The 19,181-nt window shown below is 44.8% G+C and overlaps 2 protein-coding genes across 2 annotated transcripts in view; one reads left to right on the top strand and one right to left on the bottom strand.

Moving 5' to 3' along the window:
• The window catches only part of PSMD1 (proteasome 26S subunit, non-ATPase 1), a 140,364-nt gene that overhangs the window by 67,649 nt on the left and 53,534 nt on the right, over nucleotides 1–19,181 (bottom strand). The window lies entirely within an intron of this gene.
• Nucleotides 192–13,239, top strand: HTR2B (5-hydroxytryptamine receptor 2B). The gene is made up of 4 exons (XM_060685201.2): nucleotides 192–699; nucleotides 1,566–2,202; nucleotides 7,121–7,321; nucleotides 11,295–13,239. The coding sequence occupies exons 2-4, from the start codon at nucleotides 1,938–1,940 to the stop codon at nucleotides 12,182–12,184; spliced, it is 1,356 nt and encodes a 451-aa protein (XP_060541184.1). The 5' UTR covers nucleotides 192–699; nucleotides 1,566–1,937; the 3' UTR covers nucleotides 12,185–13,239.

Below are 19,181 nucleotides of genomic sequence, written 5' to 3'. Positions count from 1 at the left end.
GAAAGGGAAAGAGAGAGGGAGGGAGAGAAAGAGAACAGGAGAAAGAGGGGAAGAGAAAGAGAGAGGGAGGGAGAGGGAGAGAAAGAAAGAGAAAAAAAGAGAGAAAGAAAGAGAAGGGGGAGGAGAGAAAGAGATGGATGGTGGGAATCTCAGCTGAGTCGTTCCTAACTTTGCTTTGAAGCTCCCAAGCTGGAAGCGGGCTGAGTCAATCAACAGATATAACAGGCAGGCAGGGAGGCTGTAAATTGAGTCAGTGGACACAGAGAGAGAAAGCTGTGCAGAGGGCAAGGAAGGGCTGGGAAGCACCGGTCCAAGTATATAGAAATAGCTAAAATTGCTAAACGAAGCAGCAGCCGGACAAGGGGAGGAAACCTTCGATTCAAGTGAACCCCCCCCCTCCTCCTCCTCTTCCTAGACCTGACACCAGAAAGCAATCTCCGTCACAAAGCGAAGCGGACGGCGCTAGAAATCTCCATCGCAAGGAGGAGTGGGTGCCATTGAAGAACGCAAAGGGATCTCAAGACAGGCTTTGGGGAAAAAAAAAAAAAAATTAAAAATCCAGTGTTATAAACCAGAAGCAGGCACATCATTCCCCGGGACGTTTTGGGGGAAGGAATGTCTCCGGTTCGAGGACTAAGAGAATGCTTGTAAATTCCAGAGAGAGAGAGAAGAAATAAAATAAAATAAAATAAAATCGAGGTAAGACTTTGCTGATTTTGAGCTACGGGCGGTGATTCTTGGGGTGAGGAGGCAGAATAAGAATGGGATTGAATTCGGGGGGGGGGGTGCTGAAACGACTGTCATAATAATAACGGGGAAAGATAAAAGCCTGAAGGAAATTTACGTTCCTTTAGAAGAATGAATGTGTCAAAAGGTCCCCTGTAGATTTATTGTGGAGAGGAGCTTAAATCTAACACTAAACATTTTATTTCAGAACGGTTTACAATCCAAGCCTGGCCAGCAATTGCTATTTTCCAAGCCAGAGAAATAACTACTGATAATGATAGCTGTAGGCTGAAAACCCACCTTATTCCTTACCTAGAATAAGAATATATATATAAAAAAAGAATTATTTGTAAACTGACAGGTTACAGAATTTTATCCTCGATAATCTCCTGAAGTGGTATCTGTACACATTGTCCACCCAAAAAAATATGGATTGCAACCTTTTCCTTCCCCCAAAAAACCCCCAAATTCAATTGAAATAAAATTGGACTCACACGTGTCAAGTACCAAGAAAAAGGAGTGGGGGAAAAAAAAGGGGAATAAAATTTTTCTTTTATTTTGCAACCAATCGGATTATAATTATCCAAACTTTGCATAAGGTAGGTTTTTGCGACGAAAACCAAACCATTAAATTTCTGTGTAATAATAATTATTTTTTTTAAATGTTTTTTATTGGATTATAAACAAAAATATGAAGGCAATACAAAGACAAACAAAATCCCACCACCTACATACCCACACCACATTCTACGTATACGTTTTAGTCATCAACAGAGTATATATTGTATTACTTTATAAATTCTGTGTAATAATTATAAAGCACTGCTTTCATTATCTAGGAGGGAGATCAACTTCTGAATCCTGATGCCACACGTGGAAGAAGGAAGAGTTATTTTCAACCTCGCTTCTCGACAATCCCTGATTATTTTTTTTTAAAGGTTTCTTTTTCACGATAATTAGCCCAACTTTACGAGGATCTATCGATACAAATGGGCCGAGGGAATTTTAACATTTACGTGGCTTTTTAAGGAAGAAAATTGGGAGATAGCATTGATTGGACCAAGATCTCTTGAAGGAGCAAATGAGACGTTTTAAACCATGCTGGTTGTTTATGGAAATCATACCTGGCTGCCTAAGAAGACCAAGTTTTTAGATTCTGGGGAATGCTTAAATGAGATAATAATTTTAAGCCCAGTTTCCTGGTCCCCAAGATGCTCTTGCCTCTGAACGCATCTGACTTCAGGAATGGATCTCTGCAGATCAACTCTGGAGAATGGAATATGTTACGCTGGGCTGGTCTGCTCACCCTGATAGTCATCATACCCACCATCGGAGGAAATATCCTTGTGATTCTGGCCGTCTCTTTGGAGAAAAAATTACAATACGCCACTAATTACTTCCTGATGTCTTTGGCGGCGGCCGATTTGCTGGTTGGCCTCTTTGTGATGCCGGTCGCCCTGCTGACGCTGTTGTTTGGTAAGTACCGGATTCGGATCACCCAACCGATGTTTGAAGATATGAGAAGTGCATTGCCTGGGTCAGCGTGAACATGGGCGAAGACCGGGGTGTATGTGTAAATCAAAACCCTAACAGAATAATAGCAGAGTTGGAAGGGACCTCGGAGGTCTTCTAGTCCAACCCCCTGCTCAAGGAGGAAAGCCGATAACGTTTCAGACAAATGTCTGCCCAGCCTCTTGCTGTGAAAATATTTACAGACCCCTCACATCCTGGACATAAATGGTTTCAACTCCTACCCTTAAAACGAAGCTATAGAGCACTGCATACCAGAACAACTAGACACAAGGACAGTTTTTCCCCCATGCCATCACTCTGCTAAACAACTAATTCCCACAACACTGTCCAACTATTTACTAAGACTGTATTTCTATTATTCTTCTCTTCCTTACTTGTGTCTATCTCTTCCCACTTATTACTATAACCATGTGCTTGTATCTTTCAATTTATATTGTTTTTATTTGTCTCCTAGTACGATTTGATAGCTTATTAGTAACCCTGACTATCACTTGTATCTTTTTATTCTTGATGAATATATTTTATTCTCCTTATGTATACTGAGAGCATATGCACCTAAGACAGATTCCTTGTGTGTCCAATCACACTTGGCCAATACAAAATTCTCTTCTCTTCTCTTCTCTTCTCTTCTCTTCTCTTCTCTTCTCTTCTCTTCTCTTCTCTTCTCTCTTCTCTTCTCTTCCATTCTAACTTCTCTTCTCTTCCCTTCCCTTCCCTTCTCTTTTCTCTTCTCTTTTCTCTTCTCTTCCATTCTAACTTCTCTTCCCTTCTCTTCTCTTCCATTCTAACTTCTCTTCTCTTCTCTTCTCTTCTCTTCTCTTCTCTTCTCTTCTCTTCTCTTCTCTTCCCTTCTCTTCTCTTCTCTTCTCTTCTCTTCTCTTCTCTTCTCTAAAACCTCCAGTGATGGAGCATCCACAACTTCAGGAGCCAACTTCCATTCCACTGATAAATTGTTCTCACTGTTAGGAAATTTCTTCTTAGTTCCAGGTTGCTTCTCTTCTTGAAGACTTTCCATCCATTGCTTCTTCTCCTGCCTTCTGGTGCTTTGGAGAATAATTTGACCCCCTCTTCTTTGTGGCAGCGCCTCAGAATAACAGAGTTGGAAGGGACCTTGGAGGTCTTCTAGTCCAACCCCCTGCTTAAGCAGGAAAGCCTACACCACTTCAGACATAATGGTTATCCAACATCCTCTTAAAAACTTCCAGTGTTGGAGCATTTACAACTTCTGGAGGCAAGTTGTTCCACTGGTTAATTGTTCTAATGGTCAGGAAATTTCTCCTTAGTTCCAAGTTGCTTCTCTCCTTGATTAGTTTCCACCCGTTGCTTCTCGTCCTGCCTTCAGGGGCTTTGGAGAATAGCTTGACTCCCTCTTCTTTGGGGCAGCCCCTGAGATACTGGAAGACTGCTATCATGTCTCCCCTAGTCCTTCTTTTCATCAAACTAGCCATGCCCAGTTCCTGCAACCGTTCTTCATATGTTTTAGCCTCCAATCATCCCCTAATCCTCTTTGTTGCTCTTCTCTGCACTCTTTCTAGAGTCTCCATATCTTTTTTACAATTGTGGCGACCAAAACTGGATGCAGGATTCCAAGTGTGGCCTTACCAAGGCCTTGTAAAGTGGTAGTAACACTTCATGTGATCATTCATATTGGAAGAGTGCTATCATCTCTACTGGGCATACCCAATTCCTGGTTCAGTTAAGAGTTTTCTCTCCCCCTAAGCTCACTCTGGTTCCCATTGATGGGCTGGCTGGGGAATTCTGGGAGTGGAAGTCCACCGGTCTTAAAGTTGCCAAGGCTGGACACCCCTGCCTTCAAACCAGGCAAAACCTCTTGTAAGAATTGCAAGTAAGAGGCTCAAAGACAGGAACCTGGATCGCAAACGCACACCAGACATCATCCCTCTTCACTTTTTTGCTGCTTAAACCCAACTTACTCTTAACACTGGTACACCACAGGGTTGTGTGTTGAGTCCCTTACTCAATACTCTTTATGTGCATGATTGCATTCCCACTCACGCTAGTAATACTATTACTAAATTTGCAGATGATACAACAGTGGGGGGAATTCATCTCTGGGAGGGATGAGTCTGCCTATCGAGATGAGGTAGACCGGTGGCTTTCGTGGTGTGGAGACAATCATTTGATCCTTGACACCATATAAGACCAAGGAGCTTATAGTGGACTATAGAAGGAATAGGTCAGACATCCAGCCCTTGCTTATCAATGGAGACCGAGTGGAGCAAGTGGTCAGTTTGAAGTTTCTGGGTGTTGTCATAAAAAGAGGACCTGATCTGGGGCGCTCACATTGCAGCCCTGGTCAAAAGGGCCCAGCAGTGATTCTACTCCCTGAGACTTCTCAGGAAACAACAACTGAATGAGAAACTGCTGGTGACCTTCTACCGCTGCACCATAGAGTGTATTTTAACTTCCTGCACCTGTGTACGGTTTGCCAATTGCACAGTGGCAGATAGGGCAGCGCTCCAGAGGGTTAATGACATTGCCCAGAGGATCACTGGTTGCCCTTTCCCCTCCTTGGAAGAGCTTTATAGCTCCCGCTGCCTTAAGAAAGTTCAAAACATTCTTAAAGATCCATCTCATCCTGGGCACCCTTTTTTTTTTGAACTATTACCATCTGGCAGCCGGTACAGGACAATAAAAACAAGGCTGAAAAACAGCTTCTATCCCAGGGCAGTAACTATATTGAATTCTACTGTATAGTGCAATTTTTTTTTTTGCTTTAATTTATATGCTGTCCTTCTCCGGAGACTCAGGCCGGCTTACAGTGCGTTAAGCAATAGCCTTCATACTTTTGTATATTTTATACAAAGTCAGCTTATTGCCCCCCACAATCTGGGTCCTCATTTAACCTACCTTTGAAAGGATGGAAGGCTGAGTCAACCTTGAGCCTGGTGAGATTTGAACCTGCAGTAATTGCAAGCAGCAGATGTTAATAACAGTGCTTTAGTCCACTGTATTACAGGCTCTTATTAATATTAATGCAATATCAGGGGTTTTCAATTCAATTGTATTGAATGTGAAGAATGGGTCTTTGGGTTTTATTTTTATAGTCATAATGTACACCGACGGTGGAATTTAATTTCGTTGTGTGAGGTGCAATGACAATAAAGTAAACTAAACTAAACTGCCGCTCGCAAAAGCCGAGACCGACTCGTGAAATGTATTCATCAGAAAAAAACATTAGCGCAATTCTCCAGATTTTGGGCCAAAGGGCGTAATGAGCCTCAGTAAAACAAGAGATTTCGGCGGAGGCCCACACACGATTCCAGAAATCTATTAAATCAAGAATTTGATCAGGAGTTCTGCAGAAAAACACCTCGTTCTGTTTTTAGATAGTGTGTTTGTTTGTTGTGTCTCCGAGGCAGGGGCGTTGTAAGTGATTTGTTAAAGCAAGTTTAAAAATGCTGCCGGCTAAACTGGGAAGTCTTGATGAAGCTCACCAAACCCAGGGGGTCCTCGACTTACGGCCATAACTGAGCCCCACATTTCTATTGCTAACCAACACATTTGTTAAGTGAGTTTTGCCATTTTACGACCTTTCTTGCCATATCTGTTAAGTGAATCACTGCAACTGTTAAGTTAGGAACACGGTTGTTAAGTGAATCTGGCTTCCCCATTGACTTTGCTCGTCAGAAGGTCACAAAAAAAGGGATCGCATGACCCTGGGGACATCGAGACCGTCATAAGTATGAATCAGTTGCCAACATCTGAATTCTGATGACGTGACCACGCAGATGTTGCAATGGTCGTAAATGTGAAAAATGGACATAAGTCGCTTTTTTCAATGCTACTATAACTTCGAACGGTCACTAGATGAACTGTTGTAAGTCGAGGACTACCTATAATCGGCTAAAAGTCCTCCCTATGAAAGAGCTTTTATACAAGTCCTCTACTTATGACCACACTTGAGCCCCCCCCCTTTTTTTTGCTAAACGAAATAATCGTTTAGTGAGTTTTACCCCATTTTACGACCTTGCCGGCCACTGTTGTTAAGTGAATCACTGCAGTTGTTCAGCGAGTAACCCGCTTATCCTCATTCAACAGTCTGTCCAAGAATGTTCACAACACAGTCAATACAGTTAGTCTTCGACTTACGACCACCAACGACCCCAAAATTTCCCTTGCTCAGCTGGACAGTGTTACCCATTTTATGACCTATTTGGCGACAGTTGTTAAGCGAATCACTGCTGCTTTTTATGTTAGTCACGAGGTTGTTCAGTGAATCCGGCTTCCCCATTGACCTTGCCCCGTCAGAAGGTCGCAAAAGGGGATTACAGATCCCCGGGATGCTGCAACCGTCATAAAATCAGGGGCCTGGTGGCTCAGCAGACTAAAAGCATTGTGATTAAGACCAGCTGCCTGCAATTACTGCAGGTTCGAATCTCCCCAGGCTCAAGGTTGACTCAGCCTTCCATCCTTTCTAAGGTAGGTAAATTGAGGACCCGGATTGTGGGGGCAATAAGCTGACTTTGTATAAATATATACAAAAGTATGAAGGCTATTGCTTAACGCACTGTAAGCCGCCCTGAGTCTCCGGAGAAGGGCGGCATATAAATCAAATTAAAAAAAAAAAAAAGTGAGTCAGTTGCCAAGCGTCCGATTTTTGACCCAATGACCGTGGGGAACGATGCAATGGTCGTAAGTGTGAAAACAGTCGTAAGTCAATTTTTTTCGGTGCCGTTGTAACTTTGAACAGTCATTAAAGAAATAACCTCTAAGATTAACAGAGTTAGAAGGGACCTTGGAGGTCATCTAACGGTTGCAAGTTGAGGTTAACCTGTGGATGTTTCCTTTCCTACCCCCGGAAAATTATTCTGATCCTTCCTTCTCTGTCCCATTTCAGAAAAGCCCTGGCCGCTTCCCCCGTTCCTCTGCCCCGCCTGGCTGTTCCTGGACGTCCTCTTTTCAACAGCCTCCATCATGCACCTCTGTGCCATCTCCCTGGACCGCTACGTGGCCATCAAAAAGCCCATCCAGGCCAGCCAGTACAACTCTCGGGCAACCACCCTTATCAAAATAGCAGTCGTCTGGCTCATCTCCATTGGTAAGTGGGGTGGGGGTGGGAAACTGGTCAGGGCACAGGGCGAAGGTGTGAAATGGCACCGCAGAATGAAATGGGCAGGCTCTGGGGTATCATTTGTTTGTTTACGAATGGGAATGGGAATGGGAATGGGAATGGGAATAGAATAGAATAGAATAGAATAGAATAGAATAGAATAGAATAGAATAGAATAGGAATAAAGCAAAGGAATGGAATGGAATGGAATGGAATGGAATGGAATGGAATGGAATGGAATAGAATAGAATAGAATAGAATAGAATAGAATAGAATAGAATAGAATAGAATAGAATAGAATAGAATAGAATAGGAATAGAATAGAATTTATTTTATTTATTTATTGGTTCAATTTATATGCCGCCCTTCTCCAGAGACTCAGGATGGCTTACAATGCTTTTAAGCAATAGCCTTCATACTTTTGTATATACCTGCTTAGTAGGGCTTTCGCCCCGCCCCCCCCCCCAAACAGTGTTTTTTTTTTTATACAAAGTCAGCTTATTGCCCCCACAATCTGGGTCCTCAATTTACCAACCTTAGAAAGGATGGAAGGCTGAGTCAACCTTGAGCCTGGTGAGATTCGAACTTGCAGTAATTGCAGGCAGCTGGTGCTAGTTAACAACATTTTAGTCTGCTGCGCCACCAATAGAATAGAATAGAATAATGGAATAGAATAACGTAAGTAGAATAGAATAGAATTTAGTATAATAGAAAAGATATTATAATAGAATAGAATTTAGAATAATGGAATGGAATGGAATAGACTAGAATAGAATAGAATAATGGAATAGAATGGAATGGAATGGAATGGAATGGAATGGAATGGAATGGAATGGAATGGAATAGAATAGAATAGAATAGAATAGAATAGAATAGAATAGAATAGAATAGAATAGAATAGAATAGAATAGAATAGAATAGCTGGCTGGAGAATTCTGGGAGTTGAAGTCCACAAGTCTTAAAGCTGCCAAGTTTGAAGACCTCTGATCTAGATTAATAATTCAACGCTGCGGACTGGCAATGTGTCTAAGACACAAAATAGCCAATGGAAGACGCTTCCTTTCTGGCAAATAATATTCAATTCAGCAAAACTGACCCTCCAGATCCGTTAGTCTTGATGACTTTGGGAGGATGGGGGAAAAAAAATAAAATGATACGGGTGCCCTCTTCACCAACCGCTGCTACGCCCAAGATAACCCCATTTGCTTCCTGGAAAAAAAAAAAAGGATATTCAACCGCCCAAAAGTTCTGAAATCAAAGGAAGGAAGCGCTTACATAAGGCGCGGCCTTTAGAATCAATCCTTTAATGCCTTGCCTTTTACGGTATCGTGCCCACCCGTTGCCTTGCCGATCTTATCAAGAGGAGTTTTTAAGACTTTTGACAAGGATTATTGCAGTCGTGCATTAAGCCTCTCAAAAAGAGGCCTTTTTTTCTTTTTTAACAGCAGAAGCTTCCTAATCCCCATGGAATTCCTGGAGATTATGAACCAGGATACAATGGCTTTCCAATTTTCGAACGTCCTTCCCTGAAATCATATGCCTGTTTCTCCCTACTGTTGGAAACACCCCCCCCCCAATGCTCCCCTCACTTACGGATCAAAAGACCGTATAGTATTGTTGGTATCACGGCCCAAAGTTCCAGAGTTGGAGAATAATAAGAGTTGGAAGGGATCCTGGAGGTCTTCTAGTCTCCAACCTTGGCAACTTTAAGACTTGTGGACTTCTACTCCCAGAATTCATCCCTGATCCGTTTCCCTAGGTAGGAGTTGGTTCTGCCACAGAACCCGGATCCATTTCTCTTCCCTCGTCCCATACTGATACCCAAGGCCGATGCTCAAGATGGTATTCTACTGTTGTGGCCTGTATGTGGCCTGTGCAGATTGTAGCTGATTCCGACAACGAGGAGGCTGGTGTGGTGCTGCGCCAACAGCCAGTGCAGCTGGCACTCGAGTCGGAAAATGAGGAGGCTGGAGAAGATGTGGTGCCAGAGGCGGGGATTCAGCCAGGGCCGCCAGAACCTCCAGAAGCTCCTTTAAGTGAAGAGGACGAAGAGGAGGAGCCTCTTCTCGATGCACGGGCGCGCAGAGCGGCCAAAAGGCAGGAGTGGCTCCTCAGGAGCTTGGGGCTAATTGGCCACTCCCTTAGCCTATTTAAGGAGGAATGCTGACTGAAGCAATTTGTAGGGAACAACTTTAGTTCACTCTCCTTCACGTCTGGATTCTCTGCAAAATTGTTTCTGGGCTTTCTGCCAACTCTAGTAAGACTGTGATTACCTTATCTTAGAATAAGGTAGGCTGTTAAGACAGTTTATTAACAGCCTTTGGTTGATAAAGACTAAGTTATTTGAGTAAAATAAGCTTTGTATAGAGTTTATGTGTGCTGCATTCTTTGGGGTCTGTAGCTGGGGCAGAACATCTACTGAGTCTTTTGGGCTGTGGGGGTCTTTTGTGCTCTCCGAGCTTGGTGGTTTCCTTGCAGACATTTCGTGGCCCTGATGGTGTCCCTGAGTTGGTCCATGAAACGTCTCCCAAGAAAACCACCAAGCTCAGAGCTTCAATTGGAATTAGAATTCTTCATTGGCCAAGGGTGATTGGACGCACACAAGAAATTTGTCCCCGGTGTATAAGGTCTCGTTGTGGTCCCAAAAGGTGCTTTTTCAAGAGGCAACTGGACTTTCTGGTTTTTCTTTGAAGACGTTTCGCTTCTCATCCAAGGAGCTTCCTCGGCTCTGACTGGACGGTGGGGAAGGGAAGGGTTGATACTCCTTGCAGACAGCTGGTCATTTGCATCCTTTGAGAGAGTCCTTGACGCCGCTTGGAGGTTTATCGATGTCCTCAGCGGTGCAAATGAGCGTGAGGCCTTCTTGGAACTGTGAAAGGACTATTATTATAGACTGGAGAAAGATGGTGGGAAATCCCTCCCCCTCTGTTGAGAGAGGGCTGTTCAGTTTTAATGTAGATGGCCTCTTTGACTCCCTCTTTCAAACCAGATGTCCTCTCTGCGCAAAATGTGGACTTTGCTGTCCTCAAAAGAGCGGTCTGTGTCTTTTAAATGAAGATGGACTGCTGAATCTTGTCCTGATGTGTTTGTTCTCCTATGTTGTGCCATGTGTTTATTTATGCACCTTTGGCACAACCATCACATGGATGACCGAAAATCTCCATAGACCAGTGTTACTCAACCTTGGAAGCTTGAAGATGGGTGGACTTCAACTCCCAGAAATCCCCCAGCCAGCGCTGCTGGCTGGGGGATTCTGGGAGTTGAAGTCCACCCATCTTCAAGCTACCAAGGTTGAGAAACACTGCCATAGACAATAAGCTCTCAGTGTACATAGAAGCAACAAGTGACAAATCACGATTAGAATGCATCACTTTTAATATTATAATTTATAATAGATCAGCCCCCAGTCCTCCTCCTCCTCCCAAACCCCACTCCCTTCAGACCCAGGTGATCTCACCCAATTGGGCAATAAAATGCCTGTAAGGAAAGGCGCAATCTCAGAGAGCACCAAGGACGCCGCAGTTCAATCCTGAGCTACAAACATTTTTTTTTTTTAAATTTGATTTATATGCCGCCCTTCTCCGGAGACTCAGGGCGGCTTACAATGCGCTAAGCAATAGCCTTCATACTTTTGTATATTTATACAAAGTCAGCTTATTGCCCCCACAAACTGGGTCCTCAATTTACCTACCTTAGAAAGGATGGAAGGCTGAGTCGACCTTGAGCCTTGGCGAGATTCGAACCTGCAGTAATTGCAGGCAGCTGTGTTAATAACAGGGTGCATTAGACCACTGTACTATCAAGGCTCTTAACATTCCCTTCTATTGGTCTCCAGAGGACTATTTGGGCTCCCGTCTGCAGATCCTCCCGATAGCAGTGCCCCCTCCTCAAAATATTCCGAGGTCCTCCCTTCCACGTATGTATGGACAGAAGCTGACTGGATTTCCGCTTCCTTTCGCAGGCATCGCGATTCCGATCCCGATTCGCGGGATCGAAGAAAACGGCGCCAACTTTCCAAACTTCACCTGCGTGCTCAAGCCCAACCGTTTCGGAGACTTCATCCTGTACGGTTCGATAGCCGCCTTCTTCGTCCCGCTGGCCATCATGGTGGTGAGTTACTTCCTGACCATCCGAGTCCTGCACCAGAAGGCTTACTTGATCAACAAACCGCCTCAACGCCTGACTTGGAACACCATCTCCACCGTTTTCCAGCGGGAGATGACGGCCGGGTCCTCGCCGGAAAAAGTGGCCATGCTGGATGGTTCCCGCAAGGACAGAGCTTTGCCGAACGGGAACGAAGAAAGGCTGATACGCAGGATGTCCGCCGTCGGGAAAAAGTCGATGCAGTCCATCACCAACGAACAGCGAGCTTCCAAGGTGCTGGGGATTGTGTTCTTCCTTTTTCTGGTGATGTGGTGTCCCTTCTTCATCACCAACATCACCTCCGTCCTGTGCAAATCCTGCAGCGAGGAGTTCATTCAGATGCTGATGGAGATCTTCGTCTGGATCGGCTACGTCTCCTCGGGGGTAAATCCGCTGGTCTACACCCTTTTCAATAAGACCTTCCGGGAAGCCTTCGGCAGGTACATCACCTGCAATTACCGGACTTCGGCTGCCGGCACAGCCTCCCGGAGACCCTCCGCCAGACTCTCGTTCCGAAATTCGGTGACGGAGAACTCCAAGCTTTTTATGATGCACCACGGAAGGCGGAACGGGGTCAATCCGGTCAGCTACCCAAACCACCGGCTTTGTAACTCACCCATCCAGTCTTCGTCGGCTGTTCTGCTGGACACGTTGCTCCTCACCGAGCACGAAGTGGACAAAACAGAGGAACAAGCCAGCTATGTGTAGCCTGGCAGTGGGAAACGCCCACCGTGCACGCGTGCGAAGCCAGTATGGGAAACGCCAGTATGTATATATATATATATGGTTTTCATCTGTTATTTATATAATTCCTAATGGCAGTTTTAAGACTTGGTCTCCTCTTGCCCCAAGACTGCCTCCGTTTACTCCAGTGTAAGAGGTAAAGCAAGCTTTCCGGCACCGTGGGTTTATAAATGGAGGAGGAGCCTCAATAAATAAATACAGCTATGGCAAGTCTCGGGTCTCCGATTCCTCATCTCTGATTTATTTAAACAGACGCACACGCAACGTGACAAAAAGACAAAGGGCTATTTTTTCAAACTTATGCAAGGTTTGTGTTTTTTTGCACAAGGATGCTTACGCTTAGGAATAAAGTGTGTATCTTAAACTTATCTAGGAATTCATTAGCGTCTTCTTCCCAAAGAACAAGGGAAAATTAAAAGGCCGGCTGTTGCCAAATGTTACCAAGAGCCTTGGTAGTACAGTGGTTAAATGCACCCTGTTATTAAAACAGCTGCCTGCAATTACTGCAGGTTCGAATCTCGCCAAGGCTCAAGGTTCACTCAGCCTTCCATCCTTTCTAAGGTACGTGAAATGAGGACCCAGTTTGTGGGGGCAATAAGCTGACTTTGTATAAATATACAAAAGGATGAAGGCTATTGCTTAACGCACTGTAAGCCGCCCTGAGTCTCCGGAGAAGGGCGGCATATAAATCAATTTTTTTTTTTTAAATGCTTTAACTCTGCTCTCATTGTCCATGGCAGCGGTTCCCAAACTTTGTGTGTTGGCGACCTGGCTGGGGGGGAAGGGAGGGGAACCCGGGCCACATGAGTGGTGGGCCGCTGTGCACGCACGCATAGCTCAACTGCCGGCCTGCTGCTTGCACGATTGGAGCCGTGCACGTGTGTGCCACCTTCCACTCGCCTGGCTCTGAATAGGTCACTGCCCGGGAGTGGGCCGCAGCCCGGGGGGTTGGGCCTGTTTTTACGGACATGTCTCAAAAATCCAAATCTTTCGAATAAATCTCAGCTTTGCCAGTTGAATTACGCACGGTGTTCTTTTTCTTGCCAAACTGCCTGCAGGTAATCCTTATATTAAGAACGGTCGCTTAGTGACTGTTCAAAGTTACAACAGAACCAGAGGTGGTATTCAGCCGGTTCGCACCAATTTGGACGAACTGGTAGCGGCGGTTGTGGGTGGGTGGGTGGGCCCGCTCACCCGCCCACGCTCCAAGTTGTGCTGTTTAAGCATGTTTTCGAGGCCGGGCACATGCACGGAAGGTGCGTGAGCAAGCAAAGCACATGCACGAAGTGAGCGTGAGTGCAGCGAACCGGTGGTAAAGGTAAGTGAAACCCACCCCTGAACAGAACCCCCCCCCAAAAGCTACTTATGATCTGGATGTAAAAGTTCCGATGGTTACCCCAACACCCGTGGTCACATGATTGCATTTTGGGTGCTTGGCAACAGGCCCACATTTATGTCTGGGGCCATATGACCGTGAGTTATGCTATTGATTTATTTATTTTGCCAAAAACTGCAGTTTAGTTCCAGTTTCGATTAAAAAAAAAAAGCCCCAATGTAGACAATGATCATTTAATGACTGCTGCGTTAACGACCATGTGATTCACTTAACGACCACTGCAAAAAAGTTTGTAAAATGGGGAGTGGTCACGTGCTGATTTGCTTGACCAGGGGTGTCAAACTCGATTTCATTGAGGGCGACTTCAAGGCTGTGGTTGACCTAGGGGTGGGGGTGGGGGGCGACTGGGTGGGCTATGCTAGCTGGGGAATTCTGGGAGTTGAAGTCCACACATCTTCAAGCTGCCAAGGTTGAGAAACACTGAATTCCAGTGATCAATAAAATTGCAAGGATTTTTAGATCCTAACATACAAGTAATTTATTATGGGTATCTGTAACTTACGGAAGCCTAAAAATGCACAATGTACTATAAAGTGACAAAGCTAACGCTCACTTTTTTCTTTTTTTTAAAAAAGAATAAATCAGTGTCACAGATAAATGAAGCTGTTTTTTAGGATTAGATAATTCCAACAGGGAAAATATTTCGCCATGATATTGCGAAATTCACCAAGATACTATGAAAATCTCATGGTTTGGGGCAACAATGAAATACAGGCAGGCCTTGACTTGCAACAGTTCGTTTAGTGACCGTCCGAAGTTACAACAGCACTGAAGAAAGTGATTTATGACCTTTTTTCCACACTTACGACCGTTGCGGCATCCCCATAGTCACGTGATCAAAATCCAGGCGCTTAGCAACTGACTCATACTTATGACGGTTGCAGTTGCCGGGATGACATGATCCCCTTTTGCAATCAAAGAAGAAACAAACCGAAGAAAGAACAAAGAAGAGGGAGTCAAGCAATGGGTGGAAACTCATCAAGGAGAGAAGCAACCTAGAACTAAGGAGAAACTTCCTGACAGTTAGGACAATTAAGCAGTGGAACAACTTGCCACCAGAAGTTGTGAATGCTCCAACACTGGAAGTTTTTAAGAAGATGTTGGATAACCATTTGTCTGAAGTGGTGTAGGGTTTCCTGCCTGAGCTGGGGGTTGGACTAGAAGACCTCCAAGGTCCCTTCCAACTCTGTTATTCTATTCTATGCTAACGTTCTGACAAGCAAACTCAATGGGGAAGTCACATTCTGCAGTGATTCCCTTAACCAGGTGGTAAAATAGGGCAAAATTCACGTAACAAATTTCTCACTTAGCAACAGAAATGTTGGGCTCAACTGTGGTCTTAAGCGGAGGACTTCCTGTATGCACCGAATGCTGGAAAATAAAGTCACAAATAATTCCTGCAGAGCTTATTATAATGTACCCCAGGAATGCCCAAGTACCTTGTAACACTGAAGCGCGTGGCCTTTAATTAACTCAGCTAGATATAATTTTTGAACTTTCATTAATGTACGCTCCTAAATATCAGTTTACACTGTGCTGGCCATATTCCACCTTCAAGTAGAATGGAAAATCAAAAGAGTATTATTCTAAATCTCGTAAGAGTGCGTAATGCGCCCCGAATAACTCAGAACAGATCCAACTGGAGATGGTATCGAATGGCTGTATAATTTAAATTCACCTGATGGGGTGGCCTTTCTCAAAAGGAACAAAGATCCCAGATATCTTGAGAAAGATTGGATCCTTTATCTAGACGTTTGAAGGCCGTTGAGGAGGACACTAAAATTAACGGCGACAACAGCAACGATAACCAACAAATAAAAGGACCAAAACTGAAAATAGTGCTTTATTTCAGGCTTCTGTCATCCTAGGAGAATGGGTTTTGTTTAACTTCTTTTGACCCTGACAGCATGAGTTGCAAACTAGTCCTGAGCTTTCCTTGATATATGTGGTGGAAGGAAGGAAGGAAGGAAGGAAATGAGGAAGGAAGGAAACAAGGAAGGAAGGAAGGAAATGAGGAAGGAAGGAAGGAAATGAGGAAGAAGGAAGGAAATGAGGAAGGAAGGAAATGAGGAAGGAAGGAAATGAGGAAGGAAGGAAGGAAATGGGAAGGAAGGAAGGAAGGAAATTGGGAGGAAGGAAACGAGGAAGGAAACGAGGAAGGAAGGAAATGAGGAAGGAAGGAAGGAAACGAGGAAGGAAGGAAGGAAATGAGGAAGAAGGAAGGAAGGAAATGAGGAAGGAAGGAAATGAGGAAGGAAGGAAATGGGGAGGAAGGAAAGAAGGAAGGAAATGGGAAGGAAGGAAGGAAGGAAATGGGGAGGAAGGAAACGAGGAAGGAAACGAGGAAGGAAGGAAATGAGGAAGGAAGGAAACGAGGAAGGAAGGAAGGAAATGAGGAAGGAAGGAAGGAAATGAGGAAGAAGGAAGGAAGGAAATGAGGAAGAAGGAAGGAAGGAAATGAGGAAGGAAGGAAGGAAGGAAACGAGGAAGGAAATGAGGAAGGAAACGAGGAAGGAAGGAAATGAGGAAGGAAGGAAACGAGGAAGGAAGGAAACGAGGAAGGAAGGAAGGAAATGAGGAAGAAGGAAGGAAGGAAATGAGGAAGGAAGGAAATGAGGAAGGAAGGAAGGAAGGAAATGAGGAAGGAAGGAAGGAAGGAAACAGAGAAAGAAAGAAACAAAGGGGGGGAGAACAACGAATAGACAGTAAGAAGGAGGGGGAAAAAGGAGATAGATAGAAAGGAAGAGAAATAAAAAAGGAGGGAGAGATGAAGAAAAAGAGAAACGGAGGAAAGAAAGGATGCAGGGAAAGAAGGAAAGAAAAAGGAGGAAGTGAGAGGGAAAAAGAAAAGAGAGGAGAAAGAAAAGAAAAGAAAAGAAAAGGTTTGAAATGGTTTGGGACTCATGGATTTGCCTTCCTGAATTCTGAAATGTGTGATGGTTCGGTCTCCAGCTCCGTGTTTCTCAACCTCGGCAGATTTCAGGTGGGTGAACTACAAATGGGCAATTCTGGGATTTAGGAAGTCAACCCATCCTAAAACTGCTAAGGTTGAGAAAACTCTGTTCTAGCCACTTCACCAGGAAATCAGCTCTAAAGGGGAATATTTGCAGCTCAGGGATGAAATGAGGGGGTGCTTGGTGCTCACTGACGTTTCATGACTCAAACTGGGTAACATCACCAGTGCTAATAGACAGAGGTGGTATTCAGCCGGTTTGAGCAAACCGGTAGCGGAAATCACGGTTCTATGCCGGCTCTATGCCATCCTATTTAGGCATGTTTTTGAGGCTGGGCACATGTGCAGAAGGCAGGCATGTGCGCGAATCGGTAGCAACAAAATGTGGAAACCCACTGCTGTTACTAGAATATAAAATGAGAGCAGGCCCCACTCCCTTCTAGCACTGATGATGTTACCTAGTTGGGTAAGGAAATGCAAATGGGCGTGGAGCCTTCTCGGAGCTGCTGAAAGGATTGTGTTATAGACTGGAGACAGATGAGTCACAACACCCATTTGCACCACTCAGGTGACCCCCGAGGACACAGATAAATCTCCAAGTGGCCTCAATGACCCTCTGCAAATGACCACCTGTCTACAAGGAGTATCAATCAGGGGTGAAATCTACTTACCTTCCTTACCGGTTCGGAAATGCAGGTGTCACATGCGCGCGCAGACCCTCTGAGCATGTGCAAAAACCTTCTGCACATGTGCAGAGGGTAAAAAAACACATTACTTCCTGGTTAAAACCAGGAAGTAACGACAACCAGGCAGGTGGATGGAGCCTCGCGCCGCCATCTCTACCGGTTCTCCAAACCACCTGCCACAATCGCTACCGGATCGCCCGATCCGGACTGAACCGGGAGCATTTCACCCTTGGTATCAATCCTTCTATTTCCCCCACCATCCGGTCAGAGCTGAAGAAACTCTGGTGGCTCTGGGGCCTGGTGGCTCTGCAGACTAAAAAGCATTGTGATTAACACCAGCTGCCTGCAATTACTGCAAGTTCGAATCTCGCCAGGCTCAAGGTTGACTCAGCCTTCCATCCTTTCTAAGATAGGTAAATTGAGAACCCAGTTTGTGGGGGCAATAAGCTGACTTTGTATAAAATATACAAAATTATGAAGGCTATTGCTTAACGCATTGTAAGCCGCCCTGAGTCTCCGGAGAAGGGCGGCATATAAATTAAATTAAAAAAAAAAAAAGTGAGTCAGTTGCCAAGCGTCCGATTTTTGATCCGATGACCGTGGGGAACGATGCAATGGTCGTAAGTGTGAAAACAGTCGTAAGTCAACTTTTTTCGGTGCCGTTGTAACTTTGAACAGTCATTAAAGAAATAACCTATAAGATTAACAGAGTTAGAAGGGACCTTGGAGATCATCTAACGGTTGCAAATTGAGGTTAACCTGTGGATGTTTCCTTTCCTACCCCCAGAAAATTATTCTGATCCTTCCTTCTCTGTCCCATTTCAGAAAAGCCCTGGCCGCTTCCCCCGTTCCTCTGCCCCGCCTGGCTGTTCCTGGACGTCCTCTTCTCAACAGCCTAGGTAAATTGAGGACCCAGTTTGTGGGGACAATAAGCTGACTTTGTATAAATATACAAAAGTATGAAGGCTATTGCTTAACGCATTGTAAGCTGCCCTGAGTCTCCGGAGAAGGGCGGCATATAAATCAAATTTTTTTTTAAAAAAACAAAAACCTCCTTGGATGAGAAGCGAAACGCCTTCGAGAGAAAAACGGAGAGTGGAAATCAAGCAACAGAATCATGAATTCCCACCAGCTGCCACCTCAGCGGGTCTGGGAAACGTGCGAGGCTTCAAAATTACAGCAGCAATTTGCTCAGTTCCATACTGATGCATCATAAATGTTTTCTTTCGCAGCACGGTGCGAAAAACAAAATGGAGATTTAATGAGGGTTTAATCACAACGCCCCGCACTTCTTGAAATAACAAAAAGAGATTTGCATCAACTTCCGAGAGAGGCTGAAAAGCTTCGGTAAGATCAGCAAAGTACAGCGAGCAGCCGGGGGGAGGGGGGGTGGGGGGGGGGAGAGAGAGAAAACGGCCCCCTTCGGACATGCAAATAGAACAGTGGCATTTCCGCAGGCAAACCTCGACTTAGAACACTTCACTTAGCGACCGTTCCAAGGTTACGTCACTGGACAAAGTGACTTGGGACTGTTTTCCATGCTGACAACCGTTGTAGCATCCCCATGGTCGCAGGTGATCAAAATTCAGACGCTTGGCCACCGGCTCATATTTATGACGGTCGCATTGTCCTGAGGTCGTGTGATTCCTTTTTGTGACCGCTATGGTTAAGCATTCAAGAGCGCCTGCAGCTTCCTTACCGCAGCCCTCTCTCTTTTTCTCTCTCTCCATCTCTTTCTTTCTCTCTCTCTCTCCCCCTTTCCCTCTGTTTCTCGGTTTCTCTCTCTTTCCATCTCTCTCTCCCCTTCCCTCTCTCTCTCTCTCTCTTTCTTTCTTTCTTTCTCTCCCCTTCCTTCTGTCTCTTTCTTTCCATCTCTCTTTCTTTTCTCTCTCCTCTTCTGTCTTTCTCTTTCCATCTCTTTCTTTC

The sequence above is a fragment of the Pantherophis guttatus genome, chromosome 6 (genome assembly GCF_059756535.1).
Source record: "Pantherophis guttatus breed Tessera chromosome 6, ASM5975653v1, whole genome shotgun sequence".
Classification (NCBI taxonomy): Eukaryota; Metazoa; Chordata; class Lepidosauria; order Squamata; family Colubridae; genus Pantherophis; species Pantherophis guttatus.
Note: the sequence above shows the minus strand (reverse complement) of the source record. Positions and strands in the feature narration are given on the sequence as shown.

Coding starts and splice junctions, on each gene's coding strand:
- HTR2B (XM_060685201.2), top strand. CDS start 1,938: ATGCTCTTGCCTCTGAACGCATCTGACTTCAGGAATGGATCTCTGCAG. Junction 2,203..7,120: donor CCTGCTGACGCTGTTGTTTG/GTAAGTACCGGA, acceptor GTCCCATTTCAG/AAAAGCCCTGGCCGCTTCCC. Junction 7,322..11,294: donor CGTCTGGCTCATCTCCATTG/GTAAGTGGGGTG, acceptor TTCCTTTCGCAG/GCATCGCGATTCCGATCCCG.